At 36.8% G+C, this 24,029-nt stretch overlaps 1 protein-coding gene across 2 annotated transcripts in view; it reads left to right on the forward strand.

Moving 5' to 3' along the window:
• The window catches only part of PRKN (parkin RBR E3 ubiquitin protein ligase), a 597,077-nt gene that overhangs the window by 87,151 nt on the left and 485,897 nt on the right, over window positions 1-24,029 (forward strand). For both annotated transcript variants that reach the window (XM_032443533.2, XM_085541382.1), the window contains exon 2: window positions 17,502-17,665. In XM_032443533.2, the coding sequence (XP_032299424.2) occupies window positions 17,502-17,665 (164 nt within the window). The remainder of the gene's footprint in view (window positions 1-17,501; window positions 17,666-24,029) is intronic.

A 24,029-nucleotide genomic window follows, 5' to 3' on the forward strand; every position in this document is an offset into this window, starting at 1 on the left:
GATTTTTTTATTTTTTATTTTTTACTTAAAAATCTGTGCAGTAAAAGGTAAAAAGAAGTAATTTTCTAGAAATAGCACTTTTAAAAAGTTATGTCAGCAAACACCAGGGTTAAAAGAAATGATTGAATTCTAAGCTAACGGTGCCAAAGATAGTACAGAAATACAGAGTTTGCAGGGTCTAAGCATACAATTTTGAATAAAATGCATAGCCTTGTGCTGACTGTTGTATACACCCGCATAAGTGAAAGGAATTCAGCCCCCAGCAAGAATCCTCATTTCAGAGAAAAGCAGTTCTGGGAGAGGAAACAGTCTTTGGAAGGCAGCATCATCCTAGCTCACAATTAAAAATGATCCACTCAGCACTATTGACAGTTCCTGGTACAAGAACAGTGCTACCAGTGTGAAAATTGTTCTTCATATGTGTAACGCTTTACACCAGTGATTCATACATTAGTGAGTTAGTTATTAGTGTCTATGCCACTGAATAATAAATGAATGATGGGAGTTTAAGGTGCTTAAGGAACTGCTTTCAGTTCTACCATAAAGCTACTGTTAGGACTGTTAGGACTAAAGATCTAAAAGAAGCAAAGGATGTAACACTTATACAGAATAGTCTTTTACAAAAGTCAGAGGACCTAGTGTCATAAAGGATGCTGATGTGGTGGCAAAAAAAGGACTTGTAATTCCTGTGTACAAGCAGAGGCTCATCAGCTGTAATTGCATTTGTTCATGACAGTATTAATTATTATGAGGCTTTGTCCATTCTGGGTGTTCTCTTTTCTCAAAAGATGATGATAATCAGGAAAAAACTGTAAGATCTGGTAAATCTGTCCTGCAGTGGTAGTCTAAAGCAGCAAATTGTGTTATTTTATCATAAAAGACAATTGCAATACTGCTTGATCATAGGCTTTACTAATATAGGAAGAAGTTATTTTACTATACAGTATTTTTAAATCTAAAAGGTATACAAGATGGAAAGCTTGGAGTCTTGGTCTAGACAGATTTCACTGAAGTGAAGGTATATATTTTTATGACAATGTTAACAAGCTACTAGAGAAGCTTATATAAAAGTCTGATGAATTCACAACTGCATGGAAACTGGCTCTCTTCCTATAATGTGTGCTATAGCTCGATGTTAAATTATCAGTAGCATATAGAAATGATTTGGTAAAATTGTCTTATCATGACATATGTTACATATGTATGTCATATGTTACATGAAAGAAGGCAAATTACTAATAGCACACAAATAATAGCTCCATACCTTAAATCTGCTAGTAAAATACTGACAGTGCGGAACACAGGGAGGCCAGGATTCTACCTAGGAATCACTCAGAAAATTTCTGTGATAACCCTATGGGAAAATTAGATGCTCTCCAAGGGTTTGTTTTCCTGCAACTGAAGATGCTACATAGATATACCAATACATGAAGCATCCAAAATGATGCCTTACAACTTTGAAAAGTAAAAATTGACAAATTTAATTATCTATTAAGCCAAAGTCAAAGAATGAAACAGTTATTAATCCCAGAGCCAATTCTTATGAACTCAAAAGAGTATTCTAGCATAGCTCATTGTTTTCTCCTCTTTAATTTTTAATGTCTTACATTAGATAGAGTAATGCAAGTTTTGAACTTTTCATTGCCATGTGTCAGCTTCATTAAACTTCAGAACAATTAAATCTTCATTTTCAAGTCTTAGGAGGAAACAACCAACAATAACATCAAAGTGTTTATACAGAAAGAGACATATTTAGCTTGGCATGGAGCTTTACAACTTTATAAACTTATATAGCTTTTTATCTCATTTTTCATTTAAGAGTTTAATTATACATCCCTTCAAAATTTCTTTTGTAGCCTTTCAGCTATTAAGGTAAAATTAACAAGCCTGGAATTATCAAATCTCTTTCTGTTATACGCTGTTTTCCAATTTTTGTTAGATTTTGTAGTGATATTTGCTTTGAGGTTTAGGTTTTGATGTTCTAGTTTTTCAGAGAGTAGAAATGATCTATATATATATATTATACGTATGTATTATATATATATACTGGGATTCTATTTTTTTAATATTGTTTCAAGCTGATACATTCAAGCCTGCAGAAGTGCTTGCTGTCTGTGCTCTCATTGTTATCAACAGACATCCAATCTTTACAGACAGTACAGGGGTGAGAGGTGCAAAGAGAAGATAGTGACTTTTACCCTGAACATGGGCACTTAGGATGTGATTCTCTTTCCAGCACACAGCCATATTGTGTCATTGAAGATTCTCTCCTGTTTTTTACCCAGCCTCCAGGTGCCACGACAAAAGTGAATGGTGTCCCATACATATTGTGCTCCATCTGTAAGCCCCACGCACGTGTTACATCTGTTGTAGCACATATCAAATAACACAGGGAACCTACTGGTCAGGCAGCTAAATGCTGCCCAGCTAAACTGCCTGGGCTCTACTGACTTCTACTGGGAATGTATTTAATAGGTAAGGGCGGATATCTGGCAGTACAGCAGAATTCTGTGTAGAACCCTACACTCACGCATCTTAATTTCAAACTGCCTCTGACTGATCAGAAGAATGAAGTGATGTTCCTACAGAAGGCATTTGAGATGCATCCTTACATTTCTTTGGAATTTGTGAATTAGTTCTGACTTAAAAAGCTGTCATTTCAACAGAGTCCTGTGACATAGCACAGCAGTTCTAGCAAAGATTCATTGGCACGGATCCAGGGTCCCACTAACATAGGTATACTGTTTTCAGATCACAGTTAACATCTCCACACATTTTAGTGATATCTGACATTCTGAGATATCTGCATATTGTACAGTCAAGGTTGAGAGTTTTTCTACAATTCTCTTGAGTGCCAAAAGAAAGCGATTCTATAGAAGGCTGTTTTTTCTTTCTAGTCTAGTGAAAGTGTAGAATGTGATGGCTAACTAAATATAACATAGATATGAATCTGAGGAAAGAAAAGTTATTTAAGCTAATATATGAGGAGTAATACATGGTAGATGTATTTCTGTCTCTGGCAGTTATTACTAGTAGCTCAGATTTCATAATCAGCCCACAGATCTATCCTAGTTGTGTCACTGATTATTCACAAGTGTAGGGATCTTTCATACAGTCTGTAACATGTGCAAAAATACATTTTTATGAGATGACATTAAGAGATGTCTGTCTCTAGACTGGCTGCAGTCTACAGGCTTTGTGACATGAGCATCTCTGTTCTTCAGAATCTCCAAAAGTAATGTATAGGTATTGATGTCAATTGTACATGTGGATAGCAGGTTAGGGTAGTTCTTAAGCTTTCCTAGCTATTGTTGAGAACTGAATGTCTACAGTACATATGTAATAGACACAATTAATTCTCACTACTTTTGTTTTTCCAATAATTGATTAATTATATAATTGATTAATTCCATATGTACATATTGACATAAGCGATTCACACTGTTACTGATTATCTTTGTTACCGATTCATATTACTTTATTTCTCTCCAAATTTACTTCATATAGTACTTGATTCTTCATATAATTGCTTCTCAGCTTAATTAAATCTTCGCACTACTAAGCAATTCCACAGTAATTGCTTTCAAGTAATTGATTACTTGTCAATATGACCAGTTATGTCTCACCTAACATTCTTTTCAGTCCACTTTGTATTTATTCTTCCTTCATCTCAAAACTGTCTTTTTGTCCTCCTCTTTCTGTAGCTCCCATTAATTCTGTATGTATCCCCTTCTCTTTACAGTACTCATGAATTAGTTCTCCATCTTTTTTCCACTTGATTATCTCCTTTAACATTTGCTCGATTTTGTATCTTGCCACTCCAGCTGTTGCCTTCAGTCTGATATTTGCTCTTTCCAGATCACCGATCCTAGTATAATGGTAGAATCTCAAAAGGAATTGTATTGGTCATTTCTCATGGTCACAAAGTCATTCTCCTTAACCTGCATCTGCTTTTGATTTTGTTGATTGTATTAGCCTGGTGAAAAGTGTTATCCTGCATTAACTTTAAGACATTTGTAACCATATCTCTGCTAGGTTTCTGTGTGTTCCTATCTCCATCTGTCGCCCATACAGAGTTTTCTCATTACCTCTTTCTTTCACTTAAAAGTAGCCAAAAATCAGAACTCCTCCACTCCTCCAAGCTACAAGAATGGTGATAAAAGCATCAGCACACGCTTTTTTAAGCTCTTTTTAATGCCCTCCAGGATACTACTGGCCCTTTGGTCACAAGGGCACGCTGCTGGCTCATGAACAACCTGTTGACGACAGTAGGACACCCAGGTCTTTTTCTGAAGAACTCATCTCCAGCAGGTCATCCCCTAACTCATGCTGATGCATGCAGTTATTCCTCCCCAGGTGTAGGATTCTGCATTTGCCCTTGATGAACCTCATCAGATTCCTCTCTACCCAGCTCTCCAGTCTGTCCAGTTCTTGCTGAACAGCACCACATCCTTCTGGTGTGTCAGTCATTTCTCTCAGCTTCAGATCATAAGCAAACTTGCCAAGGGTACGCTCTATCCCTTCATCTAGGTCACTTATGAAAATGTTGAACAAGACCAGGCCCAGTATCAGTCCTTGGGGAACAATAGTAGGTAATAGGCCTCCAACTAGACTGTGCACTGCTGATCATAACCCTCTTTCCAGTCAGCCAGTTCTATAACCATCTCACAGTGTGCCCCAGTGGCGCAGTGGTAGTTATGCCGCGTTGCAACACTGGAGGCCCAGGTTCGAATCTCCCCTGTGGCGCAAGTGGTAGAAGTGCCGCTCTGCTACATAGGAGGCTCGAATCCCGGGGGTTGGACTCGATGATCTCTAAGGTCCCTTCCAACACGCACGAGACTATTACCTATTACCACTGTCCTCTCTTCTATCCCACCCTTACTAAGTTTACCGACAAGGGTGTTGTGGAAAAGGGTGTTGAAATATTTTTACATCGTGGTAGGTTATTATTAGTGTAATTACATGCATTTTTAGTTGGGGAAGATTCTAGAGCAGGATTATTTGAGTATTTGGCTTGTACTTCATTCTGTCATCAAGCTTTAATTTCATTTTCCCAGGATATGCATTTGTCCTTAGATAATCAGATAGCTTGGAATGATTTGGTGTGACAGCTGAAGAAAACATCTGTAATCCCTTCTGATAATCTAAGTTATTCATTATTTTTTAAGTTAATTTCATATTTCAGCTACAGAAATTCCTAGCACAAAACAAATCTATGTTTGAAGAATTCTGTGGCAGCTTGTTATGCATATTATGTAACTACTCAACGGTAGGGGTTTTATGTTTTCTTTAAAGAAGCTGGATATTAGTACCATAGGTAAGCAGATAATGAGATAACTTACTCCACAACAAATAGGGACACTTAAAAAAAATAATTTTTCATGTGTCCAATGTACTGTGTATGCAGATACAATTAACAAATAGATAGCTGCGTGTCACTTCCCTGGTGTTAGTTTGGTATTACTATGATTTATTTCTGCAAACAACAGTTGCCTGGAAACACCACAGCTACTCCCTCAGTTGTGACAATGATTGAAAGTTGGCTGATCATTCGCCTGCTTGAGTTGGTCTGTTTTGTCACAAAATGCATGCTTCCAATATTTAGAAACAAAATGTATGACAGTAAATTTTTTCAAGCAAGAAATTAAAATTTACCTCTTTCTGATCAGGATTCCTAAGAAGTCATCGCTGTAATGTACGCTTTGCCTTAGGAGAAAAAAGACTGACAGAACTTTAACTTACTTAATGACTTTAACTTACTTTAGGATGTCTTCAACGAAGCAAAGCTACTTGGAGAACAAGACCTGTTCCAGTTACAACCACAGTTAACCTGATCAATTCTTACACTGATAATAACTCACTGAAAATGACTCATCCTAGTATCACTTATTCAATGACCAGACAAGAGACTGAAATGTCTCCCGATACAACTAAGGAACCAAACAAAGGTCACATTTCAACATTGAGCTTGTTTTCACTTCTGTTCTCTATAGCTCGTGAAATTCTGACTTTGTTATTTAGCATGTGTGTTATATTGGTGAGTAAAGCTTTTTAGTTTTCTGTTTTGTTTGTTTGTTTGTTTTTAAATTCATAGCACTGGAAAAGCAAGGCTAGAAATAAGCATTTCTTCTAGATATTCAACTCCATTCAGTATGGGTAAATAAATGAGCATTTTCTTTCAAGCACAGAAAACTGTTCCTTGTTTGAATCCTGACCAGATTCTTTTTGATATTTCAGAAGTTAAAGGTTTAATATTTAATATCAAATTTATTTATTTAAAGCTTTAGGACATTACAGTGGGTTTTTGTGTTAGCAGATCCATAAGACAATGCACTTAAATAACAATACCTGGGGAAATTACACTTTGCACAGTACGGTATTTTCAATAATTCAGCTTCATCACAACACGACTGTGATTCTCAGTACCTACTGGTATAATACACTCACCATCATGACACTTAGCATCACCCAGTAACCAGGAAGAAGTGCATGTATTGAGTGTCAGCTGAAGGCTCCTGCTACCTTTGAAGCACTGTTCATTTACTGTATAATTTTTTTTTATTCTCTGTGTTTGATTGTGGTGCAAGTCTACCCCTACCCATACTGGTATGGCACACACAGGAAGAGGTGTGTACTCTTTCCGTTTAGTCAGGGACAAACAGTGACACTGCCAGTTGATTCACTCCATGCCAAAAACTGTTTGATTCGCTAAACTAGTGCACCTGGCATATCCACTGAGCTGATTTATCTATTTTAATATGCTGAAAATCTTATAAATCCATCTGAAACTCATGCAGACTTGAGAAAAGAAAAATACAAGAAAATTATATTAAAAGTTCCTATGAGTGATTATTTTGAATGTCATAATGAATTAGCAATGCTTTCTGAAAAAGTTATGATTTCAAGCTTATAATTATTTATAACCTGTGAGCTAAATGTTTATATGATATATTCTAAAACATCCAGAGTTCTGTAGTCTCTAACAGATGGCAATAATATAGCAAAATAATTTTATATTTTTAGGCCTCCATTAGTGGTATAAAGTCAACTGAATACATTTTTATACTGGAATCAAACACTTTCTGTTCTATTAATTAAGCTGTTTTCATTCTTTGGTAGATTCACCATTAATAAACACTCTCTTATTCCTTAACAAGAGAGGAATCATTTGCAGCTTTGGACAGTTTGTGGTCCACTAAGAACTGAAAAGGTGTCTGTAATGATCTAGGGATCCATTCACACATCTTAGTCTGTTCTTAAGTGGAGATGTGGAGATCCCTGGAAAGCCACTGTAATTTTCTGCCTCTGGATGGTAGCATCCATACAGCAGCCACTGTATCGGTCTCTTCAACATATGTGGAGTGAATCTCGCGGCTCTTGAAAATCAGATATTTCTGCGATGTGGTTTGTGAGGTCAGGATATTTCATACTATATAAACTGCATTGCTTCTGGTTCCAGTTTTAAAACAATGGTTTCTTGTATAATTATTCTCTGATGCTCTAGTTATTAATTGTGTGCTTAAGTAGAAAGTGATTTAATGGAAATCTCAAAATTATCAAAAGATTTTTCTTTTTATATTATTTTGTGACAAAGAATGAATGTGCCATTCATTTTGTGAACTGAATATGGGGCTAGACTGATCTATTTCCTTTGAATACCACTCAAAAATATACTCAAAAAATGTTCAGCCTCTATTATTTGGAAGCTAGAATTATGTTTTCCACCTTGCACTTTTTTTTTTAGCTCAAGTGATTATGTTTCTCACAACAGTGTAAAGTAGTGCGGTATTTCTCCAACTAAGGAAAGTTAAGGCTAGCCTTGATGGAGTAAGACTGAGTGTTATCAAGTACCCAGGCCTGCATCAGTACCATTGTAGAACTGGAAGCTCATGTCCCTTGGTTTGATGGGCTTTGCAGCTGAATTGCACGTGGAAACCTTACTTAATCCAGAAAGTTTGTTTCTCATAATAATACAGACCCCTGAGATTTTCCTGTTCAGGTGAAAATCTTCCTCCAAAGCTGAAACATATATAGTTTTTAGTGTATACATATAAGCATGCATATATGATGTATGTATAATCTAAGTGATATATTACATTGGGCCTACCTTCTCCTAATGGCACCTCCAATGTAGTAATGTGGAGGAATGTTCTGGTCTGTTGAAGTAGTATACAAGCATTATTATTATTAGCTTTTAAATCAGTTGAACTGCAGAATTCTAAGTTCATAGTTTATTTGGGTAGTAAAAAGACCCAGAATTTCTATATTATTTATTTCATGCGTTAATCAGCAGTTATCCTGTGAGTGTTTTCTAGATGCAGGCCTCCGGCTTCTGAATTCTCCTGGACCCTCCTGCTGCTTCAAGCGAAGATTTACCACATTGCTATATCAGGATATTTACCCTTTCTTCCAAGGCATATATTTCTACTTTAGTCCTAACTATTTTTGAGATGAAAGGGCTTAACATTATTTCATGGACAAGCCAGAGTAGCACTACTGAAGATTAAAGATATCCCAAATCCACCAGTTTCCTAGATTTAGCTCCAGGCTCCTGTAACTTCCTGTGAAAATCAAAAACCTTTATAATTCTAGAAATTCTTCGTACTCTCACTAGAAGTAAGGCTTAGGAGAGAAAAGCACATAAAAATGCTTCAGAAAGGTAAAGTTCCCTTTTTAATCTGATTTAATACACTTTAGGTTTTTCTGCTTGTTGTAAGTAATATCCTCAGAGAAGTAATTTATCATGGCAATGAAGCCGTTTCACTAACATAGTATAACTGTTTAATTGCTGCTGCTGTTTCAATTACATTAATCACAGGAAAAAAAAAAAAAAAAGAAATAAAAAAAGAAATTAAAAAAAAAAGCCACATAACTCTGTTTTGGCAAATTTAAAGAAGTAACCTTCCTATTAAAGTGACTTACGTTAATTACCTAGAAATCATGAGATGTGTGCTACGTCTTTTGGATTCTTTTTTCAAGAAAGGAAATAAGGCTTTCATCTATCTGACAATAAATATTTGCAGTTTTGCTACGATCACCATATGTGGTACCATAAATAAACGATGGCTCAAAATATTTTGCATGTAATTTTGTTACAGATGAAAATTTCTTTCTCCACTGTGAGAAATACTATTTCTCATTTACAAAAAGTTCCAAAAACTAAATAGTGTAGTTTGATATTTGATATTATTTTCTTTTTTACAACTGATGCATATATTTTTGTTTTCCTCTCTCCCTCTGAGTTTGCTTTCCTAATAACTGGTTACTTAATTACAAATCTCTTGTAAATAATCATTAAATTATAGAAATATTTGGTTTGACAGATATCCTGGTTCTAACTGTTTACTGTGGACAGAGTTGCCATCCACTAGTTCATGTTGCTAAAAGCCCCAGCCAGCCTGGCCTTGACCGGGGATGGGGCATGCTAAGCTTATCGGGACAATTTGCTCCAATCCTCATACTCCCATTGTAAAGAATTTCTTCCTACTGTCTAATAAAATTCTCCTCTCTTTTAGTTTAAAGCCATTACCTCTTATCCTATCATTACATGCCGCTGTAAAAAGTCCCTCCCCAGCTTTCTGTCAGATCTCCCTGGAACCTTTTCTAGGCTGAACAACCCCAGTTCTCTTACCCTGTTTTCACAGGATGGGTGCTTCAACCCTCTGATCATCCTTCCTGTGCTCCAATAGGTCCATGTCTAAATAGAATGGAAGAAAATATACTTTGATCAGAACTTTGCTGACTTCCACTGAATCTGAAAACACCAGAGAGTTTGCAATGTCAGTACACAGCAAAGGAACACTGTATGTTAAATTCCTTCTATTTCATTTCTAGAAAGTTCATTTACTGTCTAGCAGGTTTAGTCTTTCTGATCTTCTGGTGTCATATTTCCACCATCTGCTTTTATGGAATTAGGAAAATATCATTGGCTGCCACTCAATGGCCCTTTGCTGTGCAGTCAATCACAGACCAGAATAAAATTGCATAATAGACCATAATTTCCTGCCTGATCATAAGCTGAGCCATACGTGCTAGGAGATTTCCTTAGAACTAATTGACAAATGCACTGGCACAAGCAGTGATTGGTTGCAGCTGTGAGCCTGTTTGCATAGGAAAGAAAGGAAATCTTGAGAAGTGTTGTTTATTAAATCGAGATAGATCTTCTTATAGGAATATTCATACTTAGAATGAAAAAAACTTTGCTTTCAGCATAAAGGACTGTTATTTTAGGCCTCAAAATGGGTTTATAAATGTGCAAATCCCAGAGAAGGCTACACATGCTCTTTTAGCATAATTTCTCCTGACAAAAGGAACAGTCCAAAAGAATAAATTAATATTGGCTTACAATTATTTCTTTTAGAGTGCTAAGAGACTTGATCAGAACCAAGTGAATCGTAACACTTGGTCTATTTTTAAAATTAAGGTATATTCTCTTGTTTTAAATTGCATTTTCTTCAGATACCTCAGTAATGATGGTGCATTTGTGTCTTTTTTGCAAGTCAATATGTGGTACTGTGGTACGCAGATATATCTTAGTAGCACTGTTACCTGTTGTCAAAGGCTGGATGATGCTGCACCTACTGCCTCCCACTACCCTTCAGCTTTTCCAGTGCAAGGCAGAATATACACCACCTACAGAAAATCACATGTAATCAAATGTAGATTTTTAGATAGATATATATGAAAAGATAGATAGAAAAATGAAAGTGATAACAAAATTTCTTTTAAGTAAGCTTTCACTTCAGTAAAGAGAAACTGATTCATACCATCTTTATCAACTCAGCTGTTTATTTCTCATTTTAATCTATGCAGATCTTGCTTTTGTCAAAAATACTGTAAATCATTTTCTGTAATGCTCATGAAATGAAACATACACACGGAACTTCTGGCTTCAGTGAATTACTGAATTCACTGAATGTAGATGTGTTTTTCCAGCAAAATTACGACCTAAACTGGGTAGTGGTTTAATTATCCTTATATGGTAGAAAACATACCTGGAAGTTGTGTCACATGTAGCTCTACATGATCTTCACTATTTGGTGTGCATATCTGTAATATATATGCACATAAAACAGGCCTTAGCTGTGCTTAGAGTTGATAAAAAAAATAAATAATAAAAATACAAAAGCCCCACAACCAACCACGAAGCAAAGTCTTGTACAGAGTCTGAAATGTTTTCCGTTTTTATTCCACTGTATCCAGCTGTTGTACTGAATGCATCCCAATTCACTAATCTGAGATCTCCTACTGTATTTAGGCACTTCTTATCATTTGGAGTTTTTCATATATATATGTATTTATTTGTAACAATATGTGATTCCTGGGTCCAGTAAGCATTTTTTTGTTCACTGACTATTGGAGTTCCAACTTACATCCTACTCAGCAAATTTATATCTGCTGCTCAGTGAATTTCACTCTGTACAAAACTTATAAAATTCAGAAATGGAGATTTTATACATATGTAGGTATATTACATGTGTATATATATATATCGTTGCACATTTTAATATTATGAAGAGGTGATTATAAATTACAGTAGAGGATGTATTCTGAATAGGTACAGTAAATGCTTTTTTTAAGCTAATATGCTGAGTTAATACAATTTTAATGCAAAAATGGGATATTTGAAATATGTTTCTTTTTTCTAGCAAACCAGCGGTTTTACAGTAGAAAAGGCAGACTATTTTTGGCAGTCAATTCAGGTCATATGTTTATGCCTGGCAATAGTGGTTGCTGTGTATTTTCTCGTGGCAGGGACTTAGACGTATTTAATATAAGATTATTTACATGCGAGCCAGATAGCAAAAGCAGGTGATAAAAAAAAGAGAGGAAGAGCTTTGAAAAAATCAGAAAGAACAAAATTATCTTTGCAATGTGCCAAATCCTCAAGCTTAACTGGAGGAACCGTTTGGTTTTTTTTCCTCTGTAAATCAGAAGAAAAATGGGGTACACATTTCTGTAATATAATTGGACATTTCTTAGAAAACCCACTGCTTTATACATCTCTTAATTTAAATGGTTAATTCTATTTGTCATAGCAGCACATATCTAAGGTCGTTTTGCTAAAGCTAGATTAATTGCTTGGGATTTTTATCTGACAATTTGGGGTATAATTTTGAGAATTAGAGACTTTAACTTAAACCTGTCAGACTAAAAGGACCATTAGGGTGAATTTCAAGCTACTATAAAAGTGATGTACATTTTGGAATAAAACACATTTTTCAAATGCTAAAAGGTAGGGACATATTAAAATAATTTCAAAGCCATCAATGTTTCAGCATTCTGCCAACTCTGAAGTCTCAGCAAGCTGTGGGGAACTGTGAATTTTTTAAGCTGCAGCCATCGTGCTCCAATTCAGGCCAAGGAGGCAGGCAGTGGTGTGGCCCCACAGAGCAGGTGGGAAGTCAAGTACTGTAGAGCCACACAGCAGTGCAGTGCTCATACCCAGCCCGTGGGCTTTAGAGAGCCCTGGTGCTTGGCTGTGCAGCAGAGCGGCAGCTAAACGCTGCTAACCACAGTCAGTCCTGCATCACAGAACCACTACCAGTCCAGGAGGCACCCTGGCATTTTCAGGTGGATCTTCAGCTGAGCAGATATCACTTTACTGAGTTCTGTCACACCTCCAATGTTTCATCCTCTTTCCAACAGTTCACATGCTGTGAGTTTTGGAGATGACACCAAAAGATCTCCAATGTTAGACCTGTGAACACTGGAGGGATTCACACTCTTTAGGAAAGGACTAAAGGGAACAGCCGTGCTGTGGAGGCTCAGATTAGGTACCTAGTTTAATGTTGACATGGTTCAGTGGGAAAATATTGGTGGTAGGAGGAAGGCTGGATTAGAGATCTTGGAGGTCTTCTCCTACACTAGTGATTCTGCGATTCTCTTATTTTTTCTCTTCTCTGTTGAAGCTGGCTTCATTCCCTTCTTTACAGCACCACAGTTGTAAATGAGAATAAATATTAAAATAAAATATTAAGAATGGAATCTCACTCTTGTGTTCCCCACCTTGCAGTCCCTCTTGCAGTCTTAAAATGATTTCAATAGTTTTATAAGCCTTACTTAGGTTTTTCCAGCCCTCTTACAAATGCCATTGAACTCATACATTCTTTGCAAAAATGTAGGCCTATTCTTCCATAGGATGGCTAATTTAAAAGCTGCAGGAATATATGTTATAATTTTATGTGTAATACCTTTTATTAGAGCAGAAAGCTGTAGCATATAGCTGGAAATATGTAGTCTGAATACTCTTACACAAGCACATTAAAGAACGGTGTATGTGCATTTAAAATGAAAGGCGAATGTGACTCGGTTCTGTATCAAGGAAGTTCATGGCTGCTTTGTGCTGACACAAGCAGCCACTGAATCAGGACAAAAATAGCTAGGCAAATAGTGGTTTTGAGACACTTTTAAAGGAAGTGCCAGCAAAATTACACTGTTCAGTTAGCTAGCTATGCATTCCTTGAACTTTACAGAGAATTTGGATATAGTAGAAAGAATTGAGTGAATCATTCACAGGAAATAATTTACTGGACAAATTTAGCTTGTCTCTTGGATTAAGAAGCATGCTTCATAGAACAAAATTAGGTTCTGTGAGAACTGCTGAATTTAAATCTTTGCACTCTGTATTACAGGAATGCGACTGCATGTGCATGCATAGTTCTGGCAGAAAGAAGGGTAGTGGTGGGTTCTTGTCTAGGTTTGGATTACTTGGTAGAGGGAAAGAGGAAGAGAATAGAGAAGATTTAATCTGTCTGCCTTCTAGATTTCATTCAATACTGCATTCTGTGAACATTGTATCTGTAAATGCAAATCCATAACACCTGCAGGAGAGCTGTCATACTATTTCAGAGTCTGTTTAATACAGTATATTATTGTCTGCAACACTGACCGTAAGCAGAGGCCTCAAGAAAGAGAACGAGGAAAACCAATATTCTCACATCTCATGAATATTCCCCTAAAAATGGGGGAGGGAGGATTTTTCTGGTATCTGTTTATTTCACTGACTTTCCAGTGGTCATTTCCTCTTTGGCTTTGCATGGAACTTGAAGACATAGCCCTCTATGCTGAAAAACTTTGTTCAAACTATTTTGTACTGGTATGCGTTATACTCCTCAGTAAAGTGTTTCCTGAGCTGCCTATGCCATATTCCAATTTGTTTCTTTTCTCCCACTGAGTCCAAGCCATGCATTTTGCATTTATCGCTTCCCTGACAGGGAGTTCCCAAATGTGAGGAACCATGTCATTTTGTCTGCTTTGAACCTGGCTCCTACCAGCTCATCTAAATGTCCTCTAAATCTCACAGTAGAAGTGAATGCCCAGTCCCTACTTATCCCTTCCATGCTATTCATGATTTTGTAGAAAACTGACAGCAGATAAAAATATAGTAATTATGAATGCTCCCATATGGCTCTGTCATAAATAGTTGTCTGAATAAAAGTCAATCATGACTTCTATTTAAAATGGATATAAAACAGAAATCAAATATAAAAATTTGAGTAACTAATCAAGGAACACTTTTACACTCTTTATGGTATTCATTTAGCTAACTAGAAATAAAGATGCTTCTGTGAGACACTTTATCCTTTTGCTAAGGAGAGAAATAACCTTGCTAAGGATGAGGTTTTATAGACGCTGTTTATGTTTGATTACTGTGTTGCTCTCTGTGTGTGACTACATCATAAAATCATTTGTAAGGTGAAGGTAATTTACAAATTATCAGAGGCAACCAAAATAGTCTAGCTAAATTAGTTGCTCCTTATTACTTGTGTATGCTCTTCTGCTGTGGCTCTGAAGCTGGCCTACATTTCTGCATTTTATTTTACAATAGTAATAGAGGAGTCTTAGTGCAGCCAGGTATCATGGCTCAGCAATGACTGTTAATTCATGAAGTCACGATTAACTTTGTTGTATGTACATCTGTCAGTCTGCAATTGCTAGACCTGGTGCAAAACATACAGAAGGGCATTTTGCCAGGAAAATATGCTTGTATTAGAATTGTGAGATGGATGCTCTGCTTTGTTGTACGTATTGGAAGGGGGAAGACTGTTCCTCTTAGTGATGAATGAAAACATGCATGGGGAAAGGGATGGCAGCTGTTGATGGAGAGCATGAATTATGTTTGTGTATGGTTAAAGAAGGCAATGACAGAGCCTTCTAATTGGATACAAGCACTACAGAGTACAGAAGAAAAAGTAGCTCACCCTTTCCAACAACCAATGATGGCTCAAGAGGAGCTTAATCGCTGTCTGTAGACATACTGCTCCCTCAGCTTCTAACTCTTAAATGAGGGTGAGAAAGGGTGGATCCAGGCTCTGCTCCTTCCAGTTACACAGGTGCACTGCTTACACCTGAGCTCCCTGGTTTAGCCATGCCTTCTCACCATGTGCCAAACTCTTGGTTCAGGGCATGATCTGGCAATTCTGCTGCAGCATGCAGTAAGTGTGTTGAATGTACCTGTCTTTGGAAAGAGAGTACTACTATAGAAGTCATTTAAATTCTCCATCGCTTCTTTGTTACTTTATCAAGCATTTTGCACTTATCAGAGTGTTTGATTTGCAGAGCCAAAACACTGGTTTTCATACGACTAAAGGAAAATAGCATAATTTCCTAGATAGGAATATGTCCTTGGAAATGCACATATGCAGGTATTAGGTGTGTATGTGAGTGTATCTGTTTGTATATATGTACATGTAGATAGTCCCACCTTAGCAGATAAATGAATTATATACCCTGTTGTTTTAAGTACAGATCAATATAATGTTATGTAATATCAGTAATATAATGTTACTCATAGTTGAGCATTTTGAGTGTTCCTGGGAATGCAGGAAGTGTTCAGTAGTTGGAACTACTTTTGCCCTCTATTTTGCTCTTTACTTCTCAAGCTGCAATCAAACTAAAATTCAAAATACACTCACTTTTTCAAAAAATCCAAATACAAGAATTGCACATTTCAGTTATTTCCAGAACATCTTTATATAGAAATCAAACCCAGTAACAAGATGTACTGCAGGAGACTCTGTAACACATTGTAGGCCGTATGTACTGCACTCCTCCTGACACGGTGTTATGTAATCCTATCCTGGTTTTTAGTAAATTTAGAGGATGTGCAAAACTCAAAATGTTGTGTAAAAAAATATATTGGTCTATGGCCTTAAAGATTATCCAGAAATAGCAAAATCTATATTAAAGGTGTAAAATTGCAAATATTTACAACGTTCATTGCTCAGCAAAAAATCGCCATCATTCTCAACTATATTCGCATGCTTTTAAAGCATTTGACTCCTTTACAGCAGTCAGGTACACTTTGTGTTTGGAAAATCATTGATCCAATTGTCAGTTTAAAAATAGATTTCCTCAAACTGTATGAGCACTTTTGAATTTATGCATCTGTCACTCATAAAAAATTCAAAGGAGTATGTCTTCAGTTAGAACATTGCAGTGGGAATGGGAAATCTTCAAGAGGGATGGTTATTGCAATCAATACCTAAACAGTTCAAATGTCAGGTAGCCAGTGACTAATTGATACAAATGATTTTATTGCTTTATATTACTTGCTAATTCCTTTGCTTTGTGCTAGTGGAACTGTTTATTGGCTGAAGCAGCCCACTGGGATTGAGTGTAATGTTTATGCAGCCTTAGTGACTGGTATGGATGTAGTCAAGCTTTTCTTGTTGCATAGTTCTTGTAGTTACTCCCCTGGTCAAGGGCTCAATGAGCACATTCAGCACCCTTGTGAAAAACAACACTGCCAGCTGAATGGCTGTAAGCTCGTGAGTTTATTTGCCAGGCTTCTCAGGATATATAAACCACTCTCTGCAGCTCTAAAAATGATATGGCGAGCGCGGTAGTGATTTCCTGCACTGAAGGAACATGCCAGCAGGAGTTATGTACTGCAGATGTTTTAGTGAACTCTGAAAAGACCACAGTGTAATACAACACTCCCAAACATTTCTGCTAGCGTGTGATTTTTCTCTCCATCATTACCTTCCACAGAATTGTATCTGTGGGGAACCAATTTATGTGACCGTGCTCTGCAGTATAACAGTGAATTGTTTTGCTTAGTATTATTTAATGTAACTTAGCTCTAAAACTCAGTTTTCTGCATGCATTTGTTACATGCAGCAGGAAAGAGCACAAGGGGCACAGAAAGTGTGTGTGTCCTGTGTCTGTTAAGGTCAGTTGTGGATCAGAGATCTGTTCCAGGACTTAGTGCCTGCCTGGACTGCTGGCTGGATGGGTCCCTTTTGGTTCTGATGATTCTCTTCAATTTATAGCTCTGCTGGGGGAAGCACATGGCTTTTGTTTATTAGTCACTAGCTATTCTGTGAAGGGAAATCCCATACGGTTCCTCTTTTCCAAATTATACACTACAGTATTAGTAGCTTTTCTCTTAAAACAGTCAGTGCTCTCTGAAATTGACAAATAAGCCACTTGTAGTCACTCTAGTACAGACCGGCAGTGAGAAATGTTTGCTTTAAAAGGTGTTTTCTCTTTTTCAGTGTTTGTCAGGTTCAACTCAAGCCATGGCTTCCCGGTGGAGCTTGGGTTGGAAGCCAGTATCCTCCAGCTGAAGGAGGCGGTTGCGCAGCGACAGGGAGTTCCAGCTGACCAGCTGCGGGTGATCTTTGCAGGGAGAGAGCTCAGCAACGACTTAACGCTGCAGGTAAGCCTCTGTGGTAGCTTTGCTCCTGGACTGCTGCCAGCTCTGCTGCCTCTGCCTCTAATGCTGCCAATCTGACATTCATTCCTGAGATCTAATAGAATAAATAGTGCCTGGGGATTCCTTGAACTTTACTCCACACTGCTTCATTAATTCTGACCTTCTTAATTATGCATTAAAACAGCAAGCAGGAAGGATAGGGAGAGCATATGAGTGAGAGAGTATGGGAGAGAGCTGTGCCTAGTGAATAAATGTTTACTGACTACAGAAGCAAGCCATGCACAATTTCTGTATCTGTTCAATTTTTATTTTACTTATTCCATTTGAATCTTAATGAAGAAGGATGTGAATAAATTGCTTCAGATCAGGCTGCACGGTCAGCACATTCTGTAGAATTTGTAACCCAATTGTGACCCCTGGAGGATAGCTACAGGGCTGCTGCTGCTGTTCTGAATGCCGCCGTGTGCCATACACAGGTGAACGCACTGCTGGAATGATGGTTCCAGTTCTAAAAAGCTCATGGAAGTGTGATCCAAACCACCAAGCTCATAAATGTGTGAAACTGAGAGCAGCAAGGAGTGTGGAAGAATGGCTATAAGTGGGTATCTGAATTTCAGTTTTTCAAGGTTAGGTAGCTGTTCAGTTCAATAAGTGCAGAATTGTTCATCTGTGATGAGCTGTAGTAAGCATGGAAATATAGGTTCAATTTTCTCTTCCTTGTACTCTTTACTACTCTTCCCAGTGCTGCCACAGTTGCTTTATCATTGTTTTTATTTATACTATGAGTAGTGAATGTGAATTTCAGAGTATGTTCAGGAAGGGGTTAGCATAAGATCGTACATCTAAGGCATTTAGGAACATAGGAAAACCTAAAGGCCTTTGAATAGAGTGCACTTGAATTTACTGCCTTAATGAAACTGCTATCCTTCTGCAGTTGTATCAAAATAACAGACACAGTCTCTACTACTGCAGGTGATTATATAAAAGGTCCCTCACAGGCAGAAGTATTTCATGTTAATTAGCAGTTTCAGAAGTATTTCTGTAATTAAAATGGATGCTAAGTCTGGGTACAGAAGGTTACTACTGTATTAATGACCCGTCCTATTTCTCTGTGGTTAAGATACTCAATATTTTGCAAAGGATTTTAGTGTGTTTTAGGACAGAAAACAATACAGAAATATGAACTGTTGTCAGTCCACAATGCATAACCTATAGATAGCATTGATGCATATATTTGTGATGTAAACTGCAGTGTATTTCACTCATATTTTTTCACATGTGAGAAGAAAAATAGTGGAAATTACCAGATACCAGTTGCTAGTTCTGGCTGTCTGTGTTATCCTGTCCTAAGCTTATGAACCCCTAGTGTTTCCTGAGCAGCTGTAGGTATTGGTGTTACTGCTATTTTATGTCACAGACATTGAATCATGTTTTTTGCCTTTAAACAAATTTGCTGTCAGTTACAACATACAATGTTTTGCTGTGCAAATTAAAATGTGCTTTTTGGATATAGAAGCCTGCTGACTATTTGCTTAATTTATTTAATAGGAATGACAGAATTATCAAGTGTAGCCAAGACTTACTAATAAACCGGATCTATGTTCATTGCTGTGACTTTCATTTTCTAAAGCAGATAGGACGTAAAATGGCTATTTCAGGTGGCATTATCCATATTTGTGTATTTAAGTGCCTTACATAATCCAATGATTAATACCAACATGTCAACAAGATTTTTATTCCTGGTATTTAATTATTTTAATTGTTTTTATCTATTCATTGTAGAAATTGTCAGCACAAGAAGAATGGTAGATGGTTTGATATATCTGACTTTTCCTACAGAAGGCAATTTGGGGCTTTTTGCATAAGCAGCTGAGTGCTAGTGAAATAGTAACTGCTGGCATTAATGTTGCATCTGTAATATCAGAGTTAACATCACATAGAAGAAAATTAATAACAGTTGTTTTCTGGACCTAATGATTTGCATGCAGATAAAATAAAACAAAACACAACATACATTTTTACATGGCTGAATCTTAGTTCTTGGTAGCTTAGAATTTCTAATTAGACCATTTTTTCCTTTTGTGTTTTATAAATTACTTTTGTGCTTACTTACCCAGAATACTGTGGGAGAATTTAGAGATTTGTAATGAGCTGGGATAATCTTAGGAGTGTGGGGCAGGGATATAAGAAATATATCCCTGGATAACAAAGTTTACTGGTTTCACAGCTTGCAGAACTGCTAGATTTGTCTTGACAGCTACTTTGGGATCTCGTGCAGGTGATACAGAACACAACTGAAAATGTGAAAACTACATTTGTTTTCCTGTTCAGAGAGAATGGAAAAATCTTTCATGGTAGCTGAATACTGTAGAAGAGAAATGCATGCTGACTGGACAAATATTAGAGAGAAATAAGGATAAGGAAGAAAATGCCAACTTGAGATCTTTACATAAGTGAAAAATTTGAGAACAACAACAGTACAAAATATCTAGGAACGACAGGAGTGAAATATGTGTGGAGACATTTAATTTGGTAGCGCAGATTGGTGTTTTGTCCTTGAAAAAAGAGAAAGATTAGACAATGATTCAACTGTACACAAGGGAGATCAGTATCTCTGCTAGTGACAAAGGAGCAAGTAGTGAAATTAGAGCCGTGCTAAGAAAAGATTGGTAATGACTGGGTGAAGAATGAGACTTGCAAAATTTGGATCTCATAGGAAGGAATTAGAGCAATAAGCTGCTTCATAAAAGCACAGCAAATGATGTCACTTTAAGGGTGCTAAATATCCTGAAGAATGATGAAGAGCTCCCTGCTGATTACAGTTCACTTTGGAATGAATAGAAGTAATTAATTAATATATACTCAAAGTAGGAAATGTTTCAGAAGACGATCATGGGTATATGAGAACACTGGTAAGAGTTTTTATGTCAATCAGAAGGGCAAAAGAAGAACTCAGTCATAGCAAATTCACCAAAGGAATAAGAAGGTGATGGCTGGGTATTAGGAACACTGAAATATTTAAAGGAGAGATGACTGCTGCTTACAGAAATACTACTGTTGCCTCCAAGACTAGAAAATCAGTTAAGCTCTCTGGAAGCAATACATATATATATAGATAGATAGATAAATATCCAATTTTGCTCAATGCACTTATTTGAAATTTACTAATGTTAATACTAGAAGCAGTATTATATTAATATAGGCTTGCCTTTTCTGGGAGAAATCAAAATCCACTTGTGTAGAGAAACTTTGCAAATGGCAAACAAGAGAGATTCCTTGCCTGGCATAGTTTATACACAAATGATGTGATGGGAATTCATAGCTTGTTCAAAGTCAGCAGAAGAGGGGTAGAATTAAGTCTTCTGTTTCCCAATCTGAAGCCATTTCTTTTAGATGCTTTTTCTTCTGTCAGGTAAATGTGGAAAATACAATTCTGAGACAGGTGGAGACTAAGGATATGATTAGTAGTAGTAGGACTAGCTGGCTTTAGCATATGCTTTGCCACGGAATCTTCCATATCATTGAGGGTTTGTATTTGGCAGGAGCACAGTCTCAAGCCTTGGGTCATAAGCTTTTTGTGAATTTGTCTTGGACTGCATATATCCATGTAGATGCTTTTCTAATGTTATTTATACATGTGTTCAAAAAAGAACTGTGATGACTAGAAGCATTAATAAATTTTGGTGTGTGGGTTGGTGAGCATAACTAAAAATGAGTGAAAGGCAATGATGACATAGATGGTCACTTCTACACAAGATAGAAAAAAAGAAATGTTAGGAGGGAAATACCCAGGCCATTCTATGATTCTATGGAAATGGTGCTATAAATAATTGTAGAGTGCTGAATTGTTACGGTGGTTTGGAAAGGATATGCTTTGTTGTGGAGCAGTTTCTGAATGGTAGGCATTAGAGCTCAATAATTAGAGCACCTGGTTCTACTGAAAGCCTTATCCTTGTGTGAAAAGCTCAAAGCCAGGCAGAGCTCCTTGTGACAAAGGATCTCAGTAGATATCCCTCAAAACAACTTGCTTAGCAGACTGGAACACTGCATAGTTTGGAAAGGCCTTGTGCAAGTAAGTGTATGGCAACTTTCTTACTTCAAAGCACAACGCAGTATAATAGAGCTTCCAGTACTTTTTAGATTTTCTGACTTCTTTTTGCTGAAGGTACAAAGCAAAAACTTGGTAATAGTAAATGCAAAGTATGTCTCTAACCAGCAAAAAACTGTGTGCTTGATGTTAGTAATAAACCCATGAACATTAAGAATCTAACTGACACCTTGAAATACAGAAGTGGCAGTGCATTTTACAGAGCCCCACACCAAATCACTCAAAGAACATCCTCTACATTTGGCAGTTTGAAGGCTTGCAGATTACAGCGGAGCCAACGTTTGTATATGTAAATGCTGTTTGGAGAGATTTGCTCTCAGGCATTTTGCCTGAGTCAATCATCCTACGTGGAATTCAAAGAGAGGAAATGATTCTGTGTGTGTATCTTGAGTCAATCTGATCAACCTGCAGATCTTCTCTTACTTGTAAAGCTGAAAGAGATAACTTGTACTACTTCAAACCAGCAAATGCTACCTGAAAATTACTTAGGAGTATCACAGTAGTAAAGGAAATCTAGGCATGCCATCCGTGTTTGCAGATAATACAAACATTGCTAAATGAGTACATAACAGTACTGATCAGTCCTGCATTCTTTTGACAGCTGCGGTCTGACTTTATGTGAGAACAGAGTCTATATGCTGAATAAGTTATTCCAGAATTTGTGGTGGACCACATTATTATTTATATACCTTTATGCCCATTATGAATGTGAAAAATACCAATAGCCATGTATGTTTTGAAATCGTTAGGTCCAGCTCAAATGTACAAATTTTCCACATCTGTTCAACAGGATACATGGCTTTTTAATTGTTCCAACAAGGCAACCACTGAGTACATTAAAAATTGACCTTTGAGCCTGGTAGTGTATTTCCATTCTGCGTTTAAATACTGTGCTTTCCTATTCTTTTAACGTGAAGCTTTTCCAGGACGTAGGGCAATCTGGGATATATTCAGACTTGCAGCCAGATAAGAGAGGAACTAATTTCAAATAGTTTGTTGACTCTGGAAGGTAAATGGGACACATTTAAAAGGCTTGAGGCATCTAGGATGAACTTGCTAGTACCTTCTGGTTTCTTCTGACACTGTCTTGGTTGTTCTGCTGATTATAGAAGAGGAAGTATGATGTGGTTTTCTATGCAAAGTATCTCACAGAAGTGCACTCTTCATGAGTTTATTTTTAATTTCTAGAAGTATCTGGTTTTGAATAACTAGATTATTTCTATCTTGTTCATTAAATATGGTCCATGGTTGCCAGGAATAACATTGCTGATGACATTGTTTCAGACAGTTTGAAGTCTGTGGGATTCATTTCCATGGCATCCAGGTATACTTGTTACTATTTTCTTGTGAGAAAGATTTCAGGTGGGAGATGATTTTATTTTATTTTTTTATTTTTATTTTTATTGAACTTCATTTCTCTCATGCAGTTAAAATTCACTACATTGAGGTCATTACATGAATTTTATGAAATCTGTATCTGAAAGAGCAGTTGGTTTTCATGTGGCTGCTAAAGAAACTGCAATAGTAGTTGCACCAAATACAATGTGTTGATAAGAAACTCCTCTGGTAAACTACTGAAGCTCTTCAGAAGACATATATAGTATCTAAGAATAAAATTATCTTAAAAGGACACTTGATAATTAATTTTTGTTTTCTACCTTGATAATTGCATTAGCTGTGCAGTTTTAGAATCTTTCTCTCCTGCTATGGGCATAATCTAATTCATAGGGCTACATTACAGTACACTTACCATTCTGAACCTGCTGTGATTGCTGTAGTGAAAATGTATATGAAATAAAATTTCAAAAGCTGGAGGTATCGTGGTGGTGGCAATGGGTAATAACTTGATTTTGTAAATCATGACAGTAGAAGAAAGGTCAGCACACTTAATTTCATCACCATTCTAAATTACTTTGTTGAAAAAGTACTTAGTTTATTACTCACCATTACTGAAAACTACAGTTGAATTAGCAGAAGTTCAAGAGTAAGAAGGACATCTCCTGTCTTCTTCCTCTGTTTTCCTCAAAAGCATGTCCTTAATTATGCCGACAGACTACATTAAGAGGAAATGTCCAAAGAAGCTACATACATTTAAATTCATAGCTAAAGTATGAAAAAGAATTGACAACTATTTTAATACTCTTTAAAACATAGTGAAAATTGAATGTTTTGCTCTGAATGGTTTCTCTGACAGTAATGAAAGTAATGCCTCCTATTTATTTCTATGGCAACTGCCATAGAAACCTGATAACAGAACCT

This window comes from Coturnix japonica, chromosome 3 (assembly GCF_054131305.1).
Source record: "Coturnix japonica strain WE chromosome 3, WE-NBRP24, whole genome shotgun sequence".
NCBI lineage: Eukaryota > Metazoa > Chordata > Aves > Galliformes > Phasianidae > Coturnix > Coturnix japonica.